The sequence below is a fragment of the Frieseomelitta varia genome, unplaced genomic scaffold, assembly GCF_011392965.1.
Source record: "Frieseomelitta varia isolate USP_RPSP 00005682 unplaced genomic scaffold, Fvar_1.2 scaffold_315, whole genome shotgun sequence".
In the NCBI taxonomy this organism is placed as follows: Eukaryota; Metazoa; Arthropoda; class Insecta; order Hymenoptera; family Apidae; genus Frieseomelitta; species Frieseomelitta varia.
Window position 1 is genome coordinate 49,729 of NW_025110052.1, and position 20,954 is coordinate 70,682.

Sequence of the window (20,954 nt, forward strand, 5' to 3'; positions counted from 1 at the left end):
ATATCTTGTGTGGATATATAGGACTTCGTAGATATATTTGAAGTGTATATTTCTTATTTTTCCTCTAAAAATTATGTATTTCTAGTACATTTACATAATACAAGATGTAAATGAAAAAAAAAAAGAATTTGATATGAAAATAAACAAAATTAAAAAATATTAGAATTATAATTCTTAAAGTTAATCTTTAATATTTTCAATATGTATAATTTCTTAACAGCATGTATAGCATTTAACATATGTTAAATATTAATAAATAATTAGAAAAGTATTAATTATATAAAATTATTTATAGCTCCAATTACACATTTTGCCTTTGTTTCGAATACATGTATGTTTGTAATTATTTTCTGTAACAATTAAATATCACGTATGAATTATTCAATTACAATATACTTTCCAAATATTACTAATCTTAAGCAAATGCAAATTTCATTGTTATTAAGTTGGAAAATAATAATACTGTATTTTTCAAAAAATGAAACATTAAAATTTTATTTAATATTTAATACATTCTTGTAATATAGTAGAAGTTTTTTATTTTTAATATCATTTATACAAATCAATATTATAATATTGAACTTCAGATATATGAAATCATAATTGATCAACTTTTGTAATCTCTTATTGTACAAACAAGTCAAAGTAGAATATAAAAAAACTAATGAGCCCAATTTGTACCATTTATGTACAAATAAACAAAATTCTACTGTATATTAAACTTTTTTTTTCTTACAAAACAAAGTAAGCAAATGGAAAGAAATATAAAATATAATGCATATTTATTACTTAGAATATCATGGAGAAATATACAATTAGAAGAGATTAATTTATATTATAAAACTTTTATCTTTCATAAATTATATGCTATCATAAGAATAGCATAAATAATCTAATAGAAATTATTGGGGATATAGTCATAACTTTTTTTTCACAATTTTTATACTGAACATAAAAAAAAAGAAAATTATAATACTTTTATATTAATTTTTCAACCCTGCTGCTAAACAAAAAAGATTGTCTTTATACTATTTCTTATCAAGTATAACAAATCCTCAGAATATTTCAAAATTAAAATTATAATATTTCAAAATTAAAAAATATAAATGAACACCAATATATTTTACTTCTTTGTCACGTTGTTTTTTAATTCATCAATAAATTTCACTCTACAAAATTCAATTATATCTGTGATGAAACTTTATCGAATTTAATATAAATACTACAATGCAATATTCTTACTGAATTGCAGGTACTCAAGCTATTTACAATAATGAATATCAAAATACATTTTCAACAATTTGCTTATGATATAATAATATGTGCAGTCACAGTAACAACATGATAAAAGAGTTTTTATTATTTCAGCTTAGTAATCACAATTTCAGTGTGTTATTTAAAACTGTCACGTGTTTGTAAAAGATTAATTTTCAACAGCCTGTGACACGGTGATTATGTACGTATTATATTTAACTTATATTTTTTTCTTGTACACACATCTCCTGACATGTGATAGATATTAGTAACTGAAGAAGAGATGTGTGCTCATTAAAGTATATAAATATAATAGTTTCCAAACATGTAAAAGGCAATTATTGGCAGTTATTGGGTTAGATTAAATATGTGCTAGCAATACCATATAAATCGAATGAATTAATTAATTATCTTCTCTTCGGTTTCTGTTTTCATAAGCTTAGCAGATTCTACTATGAAAATTCACCCGGGAGTGTTTATCATATTACACTTATTATGCAGTCGGTGGTGGTGCAGGAGGATCATTGTTTGAGTCCTAAATAAAAATTTTATCAAGATATGATTCTAAGATAAAAGAAAGTTAATAAGATTATATTCAAATGATGTACCACTTACGCGTTCGTTATCTCGATCTTTAACTGTATCGTTGCTCGATTGACGAGAATTTGATCTAAGAGAATTTGGCCTAAAAGCGTACATAAGAATAGCGAATGCAATAACTAACAAAATAGTCATGAAAAAGTTTGAGGGCAATGGATCATCGCGTGGTCCTGGTACTGAAATATATAAATGATAAAAATTATCAATTAAATTATATTATCATAGCTACAGTAAAATACAGAAAAATACTTACATTGCGAGATACTGAAGCATTCATTATCCGTGCAGTAACTTTGACTCTGCCGTAACTGAAACGATAAAATAACGCTGATAAAAGTCTATAAATGTGACTAGAGATATTTTTTAGTTACTTTAAAAGCTTTTCTAGCTTTTGCATATTTTCATATGTTCATGTGTTCGTATCTGTTCATATTGTGTAACGTTTGCGAAAGAATCGGTAAGGTAAAATGAAACCGCTTATCGCAACAAATTTTTACAAATCGAACAAAAGTAATGTATACGCTACTACGTGCACGAAAAATATGCATTGTATTTTCATTTATATGGCAATTACGAATTTACTGATTGCTATTAATGAACCGAACGGAAATGTTACTAAAGATATACATCGTAATAATAAAAGCAAATAATAAGAGCATTGTCCTTCTCGCGCATAATTTAACAAACTTGAGTGTGATATTTCTTACGATCTTAAAATTTTTATGACTCAATCTTTACGTTATTCCAGATTCATGATCTTTGATATGAAACTTTAATATTAAAAAAAAAATCTTTTGCATAATTCTGAATTAAGAAATTAATATGGTTGTTTCCTTCCTCTTTAAAACTTACGAAATGTTTTAACAATAGTAAAACACGAGTGATCGAAGTAAATAAAAAATCAAATTGTATACATTAAAAATATTAGATAATATATATATTGATATATTTTGATTTAATAAATAGATAAAGGAAAAAATTGTTCATTGTCACTTACAATTGAAAGTAGACGTTGCATAGCGAATTCATGGCTCCATATGCATTCACACAGATCAGATCTTTCGTCGGCCATCGTGAAATCTATGCTTCAATCAACGTAATGCTTAGTTATTGTATATTAGTATGCTGTAAATGTAAAATCGAATACATTACAAAATTGATGTTAATCATTAAGCCATAATTATAATTGTAATAATTTATATAGTTATTCGAAAGAATCATATTATATAGTATAGCTTGTATAATTATGTATTCTGCTTCATTAACTGACCGCTATTCCCCTTTAATTCTTACAAGTTCCAGTTAATTGACTGTAAGTTGAGATTTTATCTGATTAGCTGTCAGGTCTGTCAGATCAGCTGTTCTAAGATACAAGTAAATTACGAATATCTTACAGTACATTTCACAAAATAATACACAGAATGATATAATTGCAGCAAGAATAATTGTGTTTAGTGATTATAATCTTTATTATTTTATTATGAAGTAAGGAAATATTTTAAAAAAGCAATGTTTTAGATGTATTAGCTTATAAAAATATAAGATTTTAGAATGTAAGATCTTAATCTTATGACTAGCGGAATACTTGCAAGAGATGGCGGGAATAATAATGGTCAGTTAATGAAGCAAAATTCCAGTTGATCAACGTGGCATATGTATTTCTTTTAGTAAAATTAAAAAATTATATTTATATTGATAAAACTTACCAATTCATATTACAGTGTTAATGAAATTTCAGAATATTTTGCGTAATATATATAAAATGTATAGAAATAAAAATTTTCTGTGGTAAATGATCAAATACTTTTATGATCTTTTACATACGTATTATGATATAAACCGATACACCAAAGTACTAGCAACATTCATTTAACAAAATATGAAGGCAACTATCGAAAATGAAAAGAAATATGTTGGATCATGCATTTATACGTATATGTTATATCGTGCTAATTAGAAGATAGAATTACCGGAAATATGTAATTTCCGATAATTCCATCTATTAAAAAATGCTACAATTAATGGTTAACGACTAGAACAAGAAAATACAGGAATATTGTAAAATCGAAATTTGGAACGATTAAGACTATTAAAATCCATATGTAAAAATGTTTTACGTATGCTAAAAAACATCGTACCATATTCAGCATAGTTTTTAGTGGTTTTATTGATGCAAATGCACATGTTGAATATGTATGTGTTTATTTAACCTCTTTTTGTCACTTCTTTTTAGAATTTCAGATCTATAGATCTAATAGATCTGGGATTCCAATCGTTTGATGATTTTTTTCAGAAAATATCTCGAAAAAAAAAATGAAATGTTTCAGTTGGTAGATTAAATAGATTATAGAAAAATATTTACATTCGATATAAATATGCAATAAAGACTATGTTTATGTAAAATAATTATGATCGAGGAAACAACACAAATGGAATGTGATCAGAAAAATTTAACATACAATGATCATATAGACAACATTATTATCGAAGAAAATGATTGTTCAACGATCTACGATTCAACAGCTTGCTCATAATTCATTAATATTACCGCCAAATGGACAAAAAAAGAACAATACAACAAAATTAAACGAATGACGATCGTGAAGGAGAATAGCTTTTATAATAAAATCTTTAGTTTACCTTGGTCAATATAGGAATGATGAATTCTTCGCAACACAGTCGCATTTAACACTGTAAAAAATAAGGATACAAACTGTATTTACATTCGATACACGTCAGCCATTACAGTCGTCCTGTTGTACTTACATATCTCGAATGTTACAATCGAATACTCAAGCTGGATTTTCATTGGTGCATTTCACGGATGTGCATTATATAGTAACTTGGAATTTAGGAATTGGTTATTTGCATCAAATCGTTACACGTTGCATAATAGATAAGATAAAAAACAGAAAAATTTTTAACAAAGTACATTTTTCAATATCGTTGATTTTTAACTAGCAATATCTGATTATTGACGGTGAATAAAAAAATTTATATTTAACATTTTGTACATTTTTATGTACATATTAAAAATATGTAAAATAAGACAAAGTATAATTTCATATACATATAATAAATAATAAAATTGTGTTATATACATATATTACATTAGGGGATTGAAAATGAAATAATACAATAGATAGTTTTGATCTCTTATTGCAAGCAACTTCATAAATATTTACTTCGTATCGTATTTAATTTATTATAATCACATATATCGACATTATCCTAACTCTAAGTCTTGAATCTGAAACATAACAATTATATAAAGTAAAAATACAAGGAAAACACCATACTTAATTACTTAATTCAATTAATTGAAGAATAGCAATACACACCTCTTGAACTTTTTGCATTTCTTGCGTTAATAAATTGTCCAATATTTCTTGAAGTCTTTGCCGCAATTTAACATTTTCAATGTTAGCTATTGCAAGCTCTTGCTGTTGTCTTCTTTGACGCAGTTCAGCTAATTCCGCGTGCAAAGTCGCAAGACGTGTTTGCAGTGAATCTAGTTTTGAAATAAATGGATCATTCGCTCATACATACATACATACATACATATGTAATTATATATGTAATAATGAATTTAATACATATACAAATATATAATACCTTTTGATGCTGAAGCAGGAGATTCTGAAAAGTTTTCTGAAATGATATATTCTGAATGAAATTGTTCAACTTTGGCTACTTTTGACGAAGATGTATCTTCTGGCTTTTCTGCTTCTGCTTCTACATTATTATCATTTTGAAACATTTCTTTGCTGAATACTGTGCAAAGTCTACCATTTGTTTCAATATTGCTAGGTCTTTCTGAATATGCAGCTTGCATAGAATTAGAATCTGATACTCTACTGTCTGCAGAAAGCCGACTGTTCTCATCTAATTCCATTACATTTATATTTGCTTCCTCATCATCTTCTTCACTATCACTTACAAGTTCACCAAATATATCATGTTCCGCTATAAATCATAGATGACAATATTTTATTTATTTTACCGTATAACTTTTTAATTTTTTACTTATACTTTGCCAACTTACCAACATCAAAACTTTGCGATGTGTTACCATTAATACTTTCCCTCTTAGTCTTCACTGTACCAGATGATGAGACTTTGCTCGGTTTTGATTGATCTTCATCTTCGCATATCACTTCCCATTTAACATTAACTGCATCATTATCTACTCTTAACAAACGTTTAACTTCTTTCTCAATTTCTGGTGCTTCTACATATTTCTTCTTCAGGGTTTTCCTAAATCTTCTGCGTCTCACATTTTTAGTAGGGGGAGTTATACCATGTGGCCATAGAAACTTCTTATCCACTTTATTGGGGTCTTTTTTCTTTTGTCTGACTGGAGATTCTTCATCCGTAGTAGTATGGTCATCTTCTTCTTTGCAAATTAACATCTATAGAATTACAAAAGAAATATATATTACATATATAAATAATTTAAAATCAATTGCAAAGAACCTTACCTGACATATATCAGCAGTTTTATAGAAACTCTTGTTATCAATAGTTTTCAAAGATTCTACGATTGTTGGTATATCAACAACCTAAAATTCCAATATTCCTTAGTTATCTTTTTTTTTACTATTATGTTTATATATGAATAAAAACAAAATCTGTAATTTTACCTTTCCGTGAAGAAGCCAATGATCGAATCTAACTTCACCATAACGCATATCATTTTCTAATTTTATACTTAACCTATCTTTTAAAGACAACCCATTCCGTAATGTTTCTCGTAAAACACGTGATGGTTCCTTAAATATTTCAGTTATACAATTTAGTTATATTTAAAATTACATATATTTGTTTTGCTATTTTGAATAACTGAGTTCAATATTAAAGTGTACTTACTGGTGGCAAACGTAAAATAAATTGACTTTCCAATTCGACTTGAGGCTCGCTACGATTTTTATAATCTGTATTTGGATGACGACTCATATTTCTTAAAAATTAATATATTACTAATTTAATTAATATATTATTAATTTAAGTCTATACTTTACAAATAACAAGTCAAAATTATAACCTGTTCAAATAATCGAGTCAGGTAAGTAAAATCGGAAAGTAAACACAACTAGTCACGTGATATTACAGTTACTGGTTGGTAATTGTTAGTGAATTATAATACTTATTTTTAGGGGCAACTTAGTGCAGAAAATGTTCAAATTGAGCTCTTAAATTTCATACGTTTAATTAAATGGAATAAATATGTTTATTTATATTATGTATATCAATATTTTTTTACCTAAGAGGTTATGTTTAAAAAATTAGCATTCTGTTTTGTAATTAGAATCGTGAATCCTCGACTTTATTTCGGAAAATATAAAGATATTAATGCTAACTGAATGGTCAATATTTAGAACTTTTGTAAATCTCATAAATTTGTAATATTGAAGTTTTAAGAATTTAGAGATTTTCTTTATAAAATATATAAATAAAATCTTACTTTTTTATACATCTTTCATTTCAATTCCTGTAGTGTAAGTTTTATACAGTCATTAATGTTCTAACGTCGAACAAAATGTAAGAAAATAATTATTTTCTACTACTCGTAACGTTTACAGACATTATCTTTATTATGATAAAAATAAGAGATAATATAATTATAATAATAACAATAAATAAATAAACATAGTTAATGTAATTGTACATAAAAAATTAGATATAAATAAGGAAAAATGCATTACATTATTCAAAAAAACATCTCTGATTATTACAATAATTACTGTAGTAATTATATAATAATCCACTTAATTTATTAAATTATCTTCACTAGATAGAGATAAAATATTCTTATTTATTATGACGTCAGTTATGACGTACTGATAACCACTGTCAGATTTGTTTAGTGTAAAAGAATATATATGTAGATAGTGTTTCTTTCAGACTCAGCACTTCGCTTTGAGTTCTGCTTTGAGAACGAGTTAGACAAATCTATTCTTCATGTTTGATTTATAACTCATAACTTATATAATTATATCATATTTTTAGAAAATTGATTTTTTATTGATTATATATTTTTAGTTGTGCAACGTAGCATGTGAAGATACATATGGACATCAATAAATTTTGGTAAATAATTTGCAAAAACAATTTTTTGAAATAAGCTTCTGAAAAATGTTTCTTTTATTGTGTTTTTTACGACATCGATGACACGTGTTGCGCATTTATTGCAAGTTATTCACAATTTTAATTCATCAAAACATTATTCATACTATATCTGAACTTATTTTCTTTATTAAGATTTCACCGATCTATATCATATACGATAGGAGAGTATTTATATACATTTTATTGATCGAATAATGATTTCATAGATTGAATAATGAGTTTAATTGAATCATATTAATATGTACGATTGTTTCATTGGTTCGATAGATATAGTGGCTCAGACAAATAATTGAACACTTGCCATCAAAAACTTTTTAAATTTACATTGTGTTATATAAAACATTTTCAAAACGTTTAAAATTTTCTTAGCACTAGCGAAATACGATTGTCCTATAATTATATCGGTAAGATTTAAAATCAATCTGAAAATGTATATAAAAATTAGAGAATATCTGCAAACATGTATCTAATTAATTTAATTGTATGACATTAAGTCCAACTGAATATTGAGGTTTATGTAATGGATAATTGACAATTCAGATACTTTTATGATCTCCGCAAGATATATATACTGGCATTAGATATCTTATAATAAATTTTATCAATATAATCATAATAATCGGATCTCCTTATAATGCAAATAAAATTGCTACATGTTTTCTGTAATACATAAATATAATCAGAAAATTTTTCTACAAGTATTTTTGCGACTATAGATTGTGTATGTCGTTCTTGTGTAGGTTTAGGAGCAATTTTCGTTCGTAAAAATGTTTACACTTAATCCAGTTTTCATCGATAATAGGGAATATAGTAGCAACGTTTTATGCGTCGTACATTTTCATTCTGAATAACTTAGTAGGTCCATATGTTTATAGTTAAGCTATAACAGTAAGTGATCAATGGAACATCAGACTTTGCGCTCGCGCCGTCGTACTTCACTCGTCAATGTATATTCCCTCTTCTTTGCTTCGAATGTTTATACTTAAATCAGTAAAAAATTAGTTAATTTCTAAATTGTAATCAGAGTTATAAATTCGAATTCCATATATAATGATAAATATATAACATTCGTACTATCGTTCTTTTATACTTTGATACACTTCCTTCGAGTGTAATTAATCATTATAATATATACAAGTATTGACTACACAAACAATTGTTCGAAATCAGGTATGTTATAATTACTTTATATAATACCTTTTTTTATATATGCACTTTGCAGTTAGTTCGCACACCTTAGTAGTAATATTATTTGCACGATTTTAGACGCATGATAGTATAACAAGTGATATAGCTGATGCATTTTTACTTTGTCATTTTTGTTCGAGTAATTGCTGTTCATTATAGCGCTTATTTTGTAAAGGAATACATCACGTAAAATAGCATAGATATTTAATTATCGTTACATAGCGTTTTATGATAACATACATTATTTGCTGACCTTTATTATGCTTAGTATCTCTTATAATACTTAATGATTGATATATCTGTAATCATTTCTTATTTTTCAGTTATGTATTATATTTCTTTTATTTTTTATTAACATGAATATTAACATTGTTAAATAGCTCTTTTATTTACTTTAGATTCTACCATAAAATTATATAATAAGGCCATTATGATTATAAAACATATATATTTAATGTGATAGATTCGTCATGTTTTCCCCACCAATTTTGGTACCTGGAAGTGAACATCGAGCATCACAATCTGAAACTCATTCTATGTCTGTTGGGAGTACTTCTGATTCCTTTAAGACTATGACACCACCGAATGTAAGCAGATCACTTAGTAACCGTAAGTATATAAATTTTATAATTATATTTTTAAGAAATATTCTTAAAATCATCTTCATATTCTTAAAATGTACCATGAAAGAAGAAGTTATCAATGAATAATCAATGAACATAAATATCAAATTAATTGTATATGTAATTATATAAGAATTAAGTATTTGTATTAAGAAAATATACACTATAGAACAATTCTTTTTTTTTATCAAAATTTGAATAGTGATTAGTTTTTAGTTTTAGTTTTGATTTATATGTTTTCCCTTGAATTATGCTTTCTTAAAAATAAGTTTTAAAATTAGATATGTATATTTACATTAGTGGCTACATTGCCCATATAATTTTAGTGACTAAAAATATTGTAATTAATGATGAATAGTATTTGAAATGAATATACTATAAGTGATTACGATTTAAAGGTATTAGTGACAGTGGATATGGTACATTACCAAGTAAGCTAGGTAGGCTTATTAATATGTATTGTGTGCATTTAGTAGCAAGCCTCAATATTAGAATCACAAAAATGAATAAGTAGATATGTGTATACACATATGTATAATATTCTATTTTCAGATTACACATATTATTAACATTCTCTCATTTTCAATAATTTATTGCATCATTACTTTATGTTATCAAATAAACTATAAATAAAATTTACAATACACAATTGATCTCATTTGTTATACAAATATAATCTTTGTTAACATTGTCACATTAAACAAAAAGATAACTTGTAGAATTATTAAAATGCTGTTGAATGTATCAGATTAACATAATACATTCATGCTGTTAGCACATTTTTCACTTTTTAGTATATCATAGTATATTGTATAACATGGACGTTTATTCATAAGTTTATTTAAGGAATATTATATATAAGTTAGAAAATAATTTAGTTTTTTTAAGTTTCCAATACTTTTAATGCATGAATCAATTTTATGTTTCTTAATGTAGTATGATTGATGCATGTGCCAATACCAAAAATTTATTATTATTTCTGCTTTATAGTTCTCAATAGTATTATAAATACTGTTTATTTAGAAACATATTTTTCAATATTTAAAACATATATAATGTTTTAACAACAATATGTTGTGCAGGTAAACTTTTCCAGTGTATTTATAGACTTTTGCATGTTGTAATAGATGTAATAGATGTTTTGTTTAATATTAAAATTTTTTTGCTTTTGCGATTTAATAAATTGAATTAAAATTTGCAGCTACATTGTATATAATTATGTTTATTGCAAATTTTGTCTTAAAAAATTAATGTTATTAGCAGTCCACAATTAGTGTTGCTAAAATGGATTTATAATTTAGAATGTGATATGGTATAATTTAATCTTAGTATTTTTATTGTTCAATAGTTTATGGCTTAAAAATTTAAAAAGTTTGTGACTTTTCAAGATAGATATATAAATTTAAAAAATAAATATTTTCATGAAACAGTTGTAAAAATATTGATAAATAGTAATTGTAATTGAAAACAAAACTAAATATATAGAACCAGTGGATCAACATCTTCGACGAAGCAGTGTTCAAGTTCAATCTGCAACATTACCTAAACTTCCATCAACAGAGTCCCTATCAACAACTGTAAATTTTGCAACTGCTGCACCTCCACTATCTCCAGGTATAAACACAAAGCTATGTTAATATCATAATGGACAATTATTCGAAATTTGTCAGGTGCTTTTTTGACTTTTATGTAAATTATTATTCCTTACTCGTTCAAGTAGTTGATTAGCTATAAGAAATTGCATATTTTTGATTTCCTGTTTGGCTTATATTTTCCCATACTATGCATATTATTATTCAGATTTGTAAGCTCTGAAATGTAATTTTTGTATATTGTATAATCTTCTTTGGCTGACAGATTATTAAATATATATATTATATAGATTATTATTATAAATATAAGTTTTAATTAAATAATATTTCTGTATAATAATTACATATAAAATATATAGTTTATAAGTATTATATAGTTTAATTATTGTCTAAGATAAATATTATCAAATTTTATTAAATGTGATTTTTAACACGGATGCAAAAAATGTGAGATTAAAAAAATTAATATACAAAGATGCTAACTGCATAATGCGTTATGTTAATAAGAATTATTATATCAAATAATTTTATTTGTATAAAAATATAAACTAATTATTATACTTTGTAATTATTAAGAAAGTACAAAATGTTCTTTTAAAAATTTATAAACTTTACAATGAAACATGTGAACTTTTAGGACAATAAGTTTGTATTTTTATAAAATTATTAAAATTCTATTTGCTAAGCTTGTTATGTGAATGTTTTAAGCTTGGTTGTTTTTAAGGCTTTTGAGTTTACTTAAATGTAAACAAAAAAAAAATTATTCATTGAATCATTCATTAAATCGATTTTTATATGATGGTTCATTAAATCATTTATCAACTTTGTATAAATATTGTTATTTATGCCTTTTAATCAAAACACATCTTAATATGAAAATTTAAAAAAATATTCATAAAAATCATTCTAAAAATCTCAAGTTAATAATGTTACTTGCAATAGTTAATATTTAATCATATAATTCATATTAAAATTATAGTAATTAAATATAAATATATTCTGGATAATAAATATTTAATATTTTTTGTTTATAACTATTTTTAAACATTAATATTTATTACTAAGTTAATATTTACTAAATGTAATTGTATTTTTATGTTATATTTATGTCATTGTTTAATTGGTATTTAATCAAATAATTTGTGAATAATTCACAATTGTTATAGGATTAACAACTACAATGGGAGAAACTAATCAAAAAACAGATAATGCATCTGATAAGGTATAAGATATTTTATTTATATTTTTGTTTTAAGATATTAAACAAATATATTAAACATTAAACAGATATTTACATTTTATTTTTGTAAAATTTTTAGTCTTTAGATTCTTCTAAATTAACAAGAAAAGAATCATACAAAGCTCAAAGGAAGAATTACCGAATGGAGAAGAAAAGAGTTGCCAATGAACTCTTAAGCTCATTTAAGGATCCAACTGTTATTGTGATGAGTGATTGGCTTAAAGTTCGTGGTACATTAAAAAGTTGGACAAAATTATGGTGTATTCTGAAGCCTGGTTTACTACTGTTATACAAAAGTCCAAAAACAAAAGTGCTCATTTATGTTATTTTTAAATAAAATATTTATTTGTTTCAATCAAACTTATATACATATAAATAATTATTACAGAGTAATCATTGGGTGGGAACGGTTTTACTTAATACATGTCAAGTAATAGAACGTCCAAGTAAGAAAGATGGATTTTGTTTTAAATTATTTCATCCTTTGGAACAATCAATATGGGCTCCAAGAGGTCCGGAAAAAGAAGCTATTGGTAAATAATGAATTTTCTATAATAAAAAGATATATTTTTACTCAATTATTTTTATAGGTGCTGTTGTACAACCTTTGCCAACATCTTACTTAATATTTAGAGCACCTTCACAGGCAGCTGGTAAATGTTGGTTGGATGCACTTGAATTATCTTTACGTTATTCGTCTTTGATAGTGCGTTCAACAAGTGCCTTGCCACGTACTTTACCACATGATACTACAACAACTCATGAAACTCAATGGAGTGAAGCAGATTATGAAAAATACTTTGATGAACATGGTAGGCATAACAAAGTAACATCTTTTGTAATATAAAATTAATGTTATATTATATAAAACACTAGCTTTTATTAAACTACTTTTTGTTCCTTTAAGAAATTTACCTCATATAGAAAGTAATATTCCTCTTTCATACATTGATATATTATACTTGATTTTAGTGAAGGATAGCATTCAGAAAAATATTTTAGTTAAGTTTCATTCTTGGAAGTTATTGGTATTAATTACACTGTTATTGTCATTCCTTTCCGAACGTTTATTACCTTAAATACTTGCTTTTAATATCCGCAGTATGTTTGTCTAATTATGCTCCTCGTTCACCTACAACACCTCAAAGACGTTTATTATCGTGTCCTCAGCCTTTGGTATCTTCTATACCGAATGATCCCAAAAGTGTTTGTCCATCACCGACTCCAATGTTTCAGCAGCTATATCATGCAATAGCATATTGGGACAAACAATTTCGTGATAAATCTCCACCTCTGGCTGCAGATGCAGAAATTACTTTATCTTCAAATTCTGTAGATTTATTAGGTGATGGAGATACTTATTCCCATTTTGATTCTTCTACCTCTAAGCCTATCCCGTCTTGCACTCGGCGCATGACTGTTCCCTCTGTACATGTCCTGGAGTATGATAGCCCAACAGTAGTAACGCTAGCTCCTATGCACTCCTCACATACAGACCTGGACGATATTAGCCAGCCAGAAAATGGAGTAGCAGCTGATGCAGAAATTAGTGCTTCGGACAGCGAATCTGAAGGATCAGCTAAAGAAGATCAACAAGAAACAATTAACGAAACTCCATATGCTGCCAATGAACAAGAAGTCCTTGGAGCGGTAAAATAAATTATATCCTGCATTTTATATGTAATCAAGATCAAAGTTCTGATATTTGTATTTATATCACAGGCTGGAGAAGTTGTTACGGAATTACAGGAAGAACAAAAATCTTTAATATGGTTCTTAATGAAACAAGTTCGACCAGGCATGGATTTATCGAAAGTAGTCTTACCGACTTTTATTTTAGAACCTCGTTCATTTCTAGAAAAATTGGCTGATTCTTATTACCATGCAGATTTATTGTCTCAGTAAGTATAAGTCTGCAAATTATGTGAAATAAAATTAGATGTATATGTATGCTTTGTTTCTTGGTCTTATAGAGCAGTAGTGGAAGATGATGCATTTACACGTATGAAAGGTGTTGTTAAATGGTATTTATCTGGATTTTATAAAAAACCTCAAGGTTTAAAGAAACCATATAATCCGCTTTTGGGTGAAACTTTCCGCTGCTATTGGCAGCATCCTAATGGTTCGAGAACTTTCTATATAGCTGAACAGGTAATTTTTTTGTAATTGTATATACTATTACATCATCATTATTATTATTATTATTATTATTATTATTATTATTATTAGTATTATTATTATTATTATTAGTATTATTATTATTATTAGTATTATTATTATTATTATTATTATTATTATTATTAGTATTATTATTATTATTACATACTTACACAAAATATCTCAAATCTTAATAGCTCTCTCATCATCCACCTATATCAGGGTTTTACGTTACAAATCGACAAGATGGATTTACTATTAGTGCTACAATTATTGCTAAATCTAAATTTTATGGTAAATATAAATATTCTTTATTTTTTTCAAGAAATAAACAAAAAAGCGAAAAAATTTTATATTGAGATATTCACAATGTAATAATATATATTCTATTTTTTAGGAAATTCAACATCAGCAGTTTTAGATGGTGTTGCAATACTAACAATGTTGCCCAGAGGAGAAGATTATACAATGACAATACCTTATGCCCATTGTAAAGGAATTCTTATGGGAACATTGTCTATGGAATTAGGTGGAAAAGTTCACATAAATTGTGAGAAAACAGGCTATCATACTGAACTAGAATTTAAACTTAAGGTAATATGGAATTTTATATATATGTAAAGTTAAAATAATAAATATAAAATTGATTATTCATTCAATAGCCATTTCTTGGAGGTGCAGAACAAATGAATCAAGTTGTAGGAGCAATACGTTTAGGAAAAGAAACTCTTGCCACTATATCAGGTTATTGGGATGGTCAAATACTGATTACAGATAAAAGAACTAAGGTATGTTGATTATCTAGAATTTTAAATACAACAATTAATACTGTCAATTAATCTTGCAGCAAGAAAATGTATTCTTCAATCCTACTTCAGAAGTACGCAAAAACAGATTGAAAAAATACACTGTGCCTTTAGAACATCAAGGTCCATGGGAGAGTGAGAAATTATGGATTGATGTTACTCAGGCAATTAATCGAGATGATCAAATAGCTGCCACTGAAGCAAAAACTCAATTGGAAGAAGCACAAAGAGAACGTGCTAAAGAACGAAAAATTAAAGGACAGGAATGGATTCCCAAGCATTTTGTTCAGGTATTAGATAATAATAAAAGTAAATAATTAAAATCTTATTTATATTCTGAATAATATTATTTTTTCAATATCAACAGGATATTATAACAGGTAATTGGGTTTATCGACATGCGGACGTTCGACCATGGGATCCTAGAAATGATGTTGTGCAATATGAACAAGATTATATAGTGCGTACGAAAACTAGACACAAAACACCAATTATGCGTACTGGTAGTATCGTATCTGCTGAACCACAGACACAGGTATAGGAATATAAAGTTATATGTATTTTATTACATATATATATATATACATACACACACCATTATATATATATGATTTTATGCCATAAGTTATCAAATTTTTGATAAAAACATTCATAATTCATGACTTTTATTGATAATTGTACTTTGAAAAAGGAAAAATAATTATATACAATAAATTTTCCACTCATTTCTATAAAATAAAATAACCATTTTGAAAGGTTATCATTTATGTTATAGGTGCCACTTCTTCAAGCTGATTCACGTTCTTCGCTTTCTGTATTAAAATCTTCTAAAAGACAATTGTCTAATAATTTACCATTAACAGAGACTGCTCATGATTCTGGAAGTTCTTCTGCAGAAGTACACTCAGATTCTAGTCAGTCAGTAGGTAAAAGAAAACGTTCTACAGCACGGTAAGTTTTTCAATTATTTTATTCAAATATAGAATAATAATTATATACTTTTTAATAACTTTGATTAATACAATATACTTCCAGGATAATAGATGTTATTAAAGATGTAGAAAGACAAATGTTAGAACATGGTGATAGACTTAATCGTATACAACATATATTAGAGCAACTTGCTATAAAACAAAGAGAACAAGGTGATCAACACCATAGTATAAGTATGTTGAAAAGCTTCATAGATACGATTCTTGTTATTATAATAGTTTTCTCTGTACAATACTTTGTAAAAATATGGACCGACGAACCTAGTGGAGGTTGAAGAGTACACTAATAAGATCGTAGTAAATTGTACATATTATTTATCTTGTCTCAATTTGAATTAGCTTTTGTGTCAGGAAAAAGCTTTGAAAAGAGAAATCTTAAAATTTAAAGTACCTAATTTGTACATGTTTTTTAGCGAAGATAATAAAACATGTTATTTTTAATAGAATATCGCTAAAAGAATAGAATAAAAAGATTTAAAACTATTAAAGATATATTTATTTAGATAACACACAGTGCAATGTTATTTCATTTATAGCTTTCGAAAATTAAAATTTTGATTTGTAAAATGATATATTCTTTGACTATATGAATGTAGACTTCATTTTCTAGTACTAATGTAATGCTTTTAGTCTTTGTTAAACGTTCCTCACAACAGCAATGAACTATACGAGATAAAGGGATTGAATTTCTTTGAGCTTATCATGTATGTAATATTTTTATGTGCTAATGCACAAGAAAATCATTATATATTTATTCAGAAATTCTAACGATGTTATAGTATTTATTGCAGGCGCTCAATAGTAAACTGTATCGATAATAATAAGATTATTATAAAGGTATAACATGCATATAAATTTTATTATCTTACGATTATAAAACATGGAAAGCTAATTGCAGTTTCAAGTAAAACATAGAATCAATTTTATAGTGTTTATTTATGGATTGATCGTAATTTGAAAATATTAAATGATCATCAGTATTATTATTATTATTATAATTAGTAAATAGAAACTCTTAATAAAATAAGTACCAAAAATATTCAAATTGTTCATATAATATGAAACAAGAACGTCCAAATTTTTCGTACATAGCTTGAATTATGATTTTATTTTGTATCATTTGAATTTTTCTATTCATAAATATATTATGATATATTTAATATTAGAGCAACATTATGCTTTTATATTTAGAATGATTTATATTGATGATAGTTTTATAGTCTAATAATTTAAGGCATATTTTTAAAAATACTTAAATATGCTACATATTTAGAGCGATTGCACCTTTACGATTTATTATGTAAATTTGCTGTGTTTAGATATGATTCAACATTTATTTCAAAAATAGAAATAAATTTCTAACTAACGTACTTTTTAAATAACTACTTTTATACCACAGTAATTACATTGTTAAAATAACAATTTATAACAAATGATCTTCAAATTTAGTAATATGTTATATCAAATTAAAAATGTGGACAATATATACAATAAATACATTAATAATTTTGTAACAATCCAAGTTTAAAATTGGCTTTTTAACTCAGAATAAAATAGTAATTTAAATAGCATTCAATATTTTTTTTATGGAAAGTTTATATAAAAATAAAATTTAATTGATGTTTTTATATTATACTTTAATATTTAAAAGATTTTCTTTTCATTAAAGAATACTGAAATGTTTATATAATAATATGTTTATTATTAGTATAAATTCATTCCTGTTATAAAAGTAAATGTTAATAATATCATCTATAAAATTTCAATATCATAATAAGAATTTTGTTAAATAATAATTTTCATTGAATATCATTTTTTTAAGAACAAAGAAATAAAACAATCCTCAATTGTTAATATCTTTATTTGTATAAAAATTTTGGGATATAGAATCAAATATTCTATCGTATAATTATTCAATCACTTAAGACATTGTAATATTTATCAAAATTTATTATTAGCTTTTTTTCATGATGTTGTTTTAAAAAGAATTGAAGAAAAATATTTGTTCTCTTTAAACACTGCAATTAGCTCTAAAAATTATTTTTTTTTTTTTGTAAATTTATATATCTTATTTTAATTCATTTTGTCGATACTTGTACATAAAAGAAAAGAAGATTCAAGTACGGCCTTAATATCTATATCGCATTTTGCACAAAACTTCGTAATTATTTTCTATTTGTACTATTTTTATTTAATTTTTCACATATAAAATGGTTGATTATAATTGAGTAATTCCTGATATCTCAATGTAAAAATGTTATAAATAAACCAAGAAAAATAAGTTGTTAAATACACGAACATCTTTCAATTTACTTTTTGTAATATTTGCCACATCATGAAATACTTTCCATAGTAGAGTACCTGATATTTTTATATTGTAATTTGCTTAAGTTCGAAAGATTATATATATATTAAAATTTGTTGTGATAGTTTAATGTTGTAGTTTTAAGATTATGAAATTAAGAAAGAAGGTATCGCGAATTAATTATAAATATTCTTGTGTTATAAATCCAAACATATAAATTTTATATATATAAATAATTATTAAAAGTATACAACTTCAAGTTTCTTAATGTATGCATATATGTATGTATGTATCTTTTTAAATATTTGCATTGTATTTTAATTTATTGTTTATATTAAGAATAATTTGGTATTGTAAGAGATAATATAATATAATATAATAATAAATAAAGGACATACTTAAAATAAAACACGAGAATTGCATTTACAAAATAATTTATTTATAACAAAACAAACCAAAACAAAAACTATGTGGAAGCATTCATCTTTTTCATTATGGCGTAATTTATAAAAATATAAATTATAAAATTGATTTTTATTAATACTTATAAATTTTAATGTATACTCTAACAATTTTAATAATTTCCTTCAAGTAATAATGTGTTTGGATGAACAAAATTATCAGAAAAAAAAGAAAAGGAAACAATATTTTTAATTTATATAAAATGAATCTTCATAATGATAACTCAACCATGTCACGTGAGATATTGTTAAAATATATTTTCTTCTTAAAATATTGTTTTCTACAGTATTGATTTCATATTTTTTATTATTTTATTAAATCGAACGTTTTGGTAGTTTTTATGTATTCTTAATTTATATTTTCATATTAAAAATTATATTGTTATTTCCTAGATTATATCAATATCATTCTGCTTTTCTGTAAATCAATTAGGTGATCATATTTCAATAACACCGCAGATGATATTTGCAGCGCTAAAAAAGCTTCAATTACGTAAAGTTTATGTTCCATTGAATCTTATTAGCGAATATTTACGTCGTTCCTATCCAGTTGAAAATAATGTAAAAATATTTACTGAGGAATTAAAAAGAAAATTGAATTGTGCTGTACGTGTCGGATTAATATTAAAACATGGAGAGGATTCGTATTATTTACCTACTTTAAGACAAGAAGCAAATGCGCTTAAAACAGCATTCACTGCATTTTGGGAAATATATAAAAACGTACTTACATATAAATGCAATTTTATTCATGATTATACAATTTTTCAAATTTATATTTGTAAATTTGTATTATGTCCCTTAATTTCTGAAATCTTTCTAAAATATTTTTAAAATCTAACTAAATATTTCTTTTAGTATTCCAGACTCCCTGTCTCAAAAATTAAAAACCAGCACAGAACTTATTCTACACTAAAAAAACGAACCAAAAGTGCGAAATATTCCAAAAATAATAACAATCATAGTAAATAAAGATATAATCAGTTCATTGTTTTATGTACGCAATTAAAATATTTAAATGAAATTAATGCATGAAAAAAAAAGAAGTTTCGAGACACTCTGTATTAATTGCCATAATACAAATTGTATTCCAATAATATTGCAAAATACAAATTGCAGTAATACAGTAGTAATAAAAATGAGTAATATTTCAAAGTAGGTCAGTATAAAGTATATATTATAAGAATCATTATATTTTGACATTATTGTTAATATTAAATGGTTTATAGTTTCCTAATTATACAATTATTTTATATATGCTTTAAGATGGAAAGAAAATAACAAATTTTGAGTAAATGAATTTTACATAAATTTACTAAAATGAGACTATTTATTACATACAATGAATATAAATTATAATTTTATTATATTTTATATTTATTTTATGTCTTTATATATATATTGAAAAAATATATTGATCAATTTTATAAAAATATTTCATTTTACACATATTATAAAAATTAATACTTCACTTTTTAAACTTATATTATAAAAATCGATTTATTTTTCAAAACATTTCTTTATACATATATCACAGTATCACCAGCATGAATACCAGTACATATACCACGTAAATATTATACAATCAAATAGGTATAAAGAAACGA

The 20,954-nt window shown here is 25.2% G+C and overlaps 4 protein-coding genes across 17 annotated transcripts; 2 read left to right on the forward strand and 2 right to left on the reverse strand.

Moving 5' to 3' along the window:
* Positions 1-1,334: 1,334 nt before the first annotated feature.
* On the reverse strand, positions 1,335-4,644 carry LOC122529943 (small integral membrane protein 14). 4 transcript variants are annotated; one of them, XM_043656498.1, is made up of 5 exons: positions 4,495-4,644; positions 2,852-2,934; positions 2,108-2,162; positions 1,870-2,030; positions 1,335-1,789 (listed from the first exon to the last, which is right to left on the reverse strand). In XM_043656498.1, the coding sequence occupies exons 2-5, from the start codon at positions 2,924-2,926 to the stop codon at positions 1,748-1,750; spliced, it is 333 nt and encodes a 110-aa protein (XP_043512433.1). In that variant the 5' UTR covers positions 2,927-2,934; positions 4,495-4,644; the 3' UTR covers positions 1,335-1,747. The 4 variants fall into 4 exon arrangements, with proteins under 4 accessions (XP_043512433.1, XP_043512434.1, XP_043512436.1 ...); XM_043656499.1 differs by having other exon boundaries at positions 2,852-2,939; positions 4,495-4,636; XM_043656501.1 differs by having other exon boundaries at positions 2,852-2,979; positions 4,495-4,626.
* Positions 4,645-4,997: 353 nt separating this feature from the next.
* On the reverse strand, positions 4,998-7,337 carry LOC122529944 (transcription initiation factor TFIID subunit 7). Of its 3 annotated transcripts, none has more exons than XM_043656504.1 (8): positions 7,319-7,337; positions 6,724-6,814; positions 6,498-6,626; positions 6,336-6,416; positions 5,900-6,266; positions 5,470-5,820; positions 5,196-5,365; positions 4,998-5,104 (listed from the first exon to the last, which is right to left on the reverse strand). In XM_043656504.1, the coding sequence occupies exons 2-8, from the start codon at positions 6,808-6,810 to the stop codon at positions 5,081-5,083; spliced, it is 1,209 nt and encodes a 402-aa protein (XP_043512439.1). In that variant the 5' UTR covers positions 6,811-6,814; positions 7,319-7,337; the 3' UTR covers positions 4,998-5,080. The 3 variants fall into 3 exon arrangements, with proteins under 3 accessions (XP_043512439.1, XP_043512438.1, XP_043512437.1); XM_043656503.1 differs by lacking the exon at positions 7,319-7,337 and adding an exon at positions 6,899-6,917; XM_043656502.1 differs by lacking the exon at positions 7,319-7,337 and having other exon boundaries at positions 6,724-6,891.
* Positions 7,338-7,758: 421 nt separating this feature from the next.
* Positions 7,759-18,850, forward strand: LOC122529936 (oxysterol-binding protein-related protein 8). Of its 9 annotated transcripts, none has more exons than XM_043656488.1 (18): positions 7,759-7,944; positions 9,635-9,780; positions 10,193-10,234; positions 11,280-11,408; positions 12,553-12,608; positions 12,706-12,936; positions 13,015-13,159; positions 13,217-13,438; positions 14,122-14,276; positions 14,349-14,527; positions 14,600-14,777; positions 14,981-15,077; positions 15,181-15,377; positions 15,446-15,571; positions 15,631-15,879; positions 15,957-16,124; positions 16,365-16,540; positions 16,625-18,850. In XM_043656488.1, exons 2-18 carry the CDS (start codon positions 9,642-9,644, stop codon positions 16,854-16,856), a joined length of 2,721 nt encoding a protein of 906 aa, XP_043512423.1. In that variant the 5' UTR covers positions 7,759-7,944; positions 9,635-9,641; the 3' UTR covers positions 16,857-18,850. The 9 variants fall into 9 exon arrangements, with proteins under 9 accessions (XP_043512423.1, XP_043512426.1, XP_043512422.1 ...); XM_043656487.1 differs by lacking the exon at positions 7,759-7,944 and adding an exon at positions 8,640-9,153; XM_043656489.1 differs by lacking the exon at positions 7,759-7,944 and adding an exon at positions 8,640-9,151 and having other exon boundaries at positions 9,631-9,780.
* Positions 18,851-19,563: 713 nt separating this feature from the next.
* LOC122529925 lies at positions 19,564-20,319 on the forward strand. The gene is made up of 3 exons (XM_043656465.1): positions 19,564-19,584; positions 19,741-20,070; positions 20,206-20,319. The coding sequence occupies exons 1-3, from the start codon at positions 19,564-19,566 to the stop codon at positions 20,317-20,319; spliced, it is 465 nt and encodes a 154-aa protein (XP_043512400.1).
* Positions 20,320-20,954: the final 635 nt, after the last annotated feature.

What these genes read in the sequence shown, in the direction of transcription:
- LOC122529936 (XM_043656484.1), top strand. Translation starts at nt 9,281, where the DNA reads ATGCATTTTTACTTTGTCATTTTTGTTCGAGTAATTGCTGTTCATTAT. An exon ending in CTTTCTATATAGCTGAACAG is followed by an intron (nt 14,778 to 14,980) that starts GTAATTTTTTTG and finishes AAATCTTAATAG; the next exon opens with CTCTCTCATCATCCACCTAT. An exon ending in TTCCCAAGCATTTTGTTCAG is followed by an intron (nt 15,880 to 15,956) that starts GTATTAGATAAT and finishes CAATATCAACAG; the next exon opens with GATATTATAACAGGTAATTG.
- LOC122529925 (XM_043656465.1), top strand. Translation starts at nt 19,564, where the DNA reads ATGATAACTCAACCATGTCAC. An exon ending in TGATAACTCAACCATGTCAC is followed by an intron (nt 19,585 to 19,740) that starts GTGAGATATTGT and finishes GTTATTTCCTAG; the next exon opens with ATTATATCAATATCATTCTG. An exon ending in TTTGGGAAATATATAAAAAC is followed by an intron (nt 20,071 to 20,205) that starts GTACTTACATAT and finishes TATTTCTTTTAG; the next exon opens with TATTCCAGACTCCCTGTCTC.
- LOC122529943 (XM_043656498.1), bottom strand. Translation starts at nt 2,926, where the DNA reads ATGGCCGACGAAAGATCTGATCTGTGTGAATGCATATGGAGCCATGAA. An exon ending in ATGCTTCAGTATCTCGCAAT is followed by an intron (nt 2,031 to 2,107) that starts GTAAGTATTTTT and finishes TATATATTTCAG; the next exon opens with TACCAGGACCACGCGATGAT. An exon ending in AAGATCGAGATAACGAACGC is followed by an intron (nt 1,790 to 1,869) that starts GTAAGTGGTACA and finishes ATTTTTATTTAG; the next exon opens with GACTCAAACAATGATCCTCC.
- LOC122529944 (XM_043656504.1), bottom strand. Translation starts at nt 6,810, where the DNA reads ATGAGTCGTCATCCAAATACAGATTATAAAAATCGTAGCGAGCCTCAA. An exon ending in ATTGGCTTCTTCACGGAAAG is followed by an intron (nt 6,417 to 6,497) that starts GTAAAATTACAG and finishes TTGGAATTTTAG; the next exon opens with GTTGTTGATATACCAACAAT. An exon ending in ATCGCAAAGTTTTGATGTTG is followed by an intron (nt 5,821 to 5,899) that starts GTAAGTTGGCAA and finishes TATGATTTATAG; the next exon opens with CGGAACATGATATATTTGGT.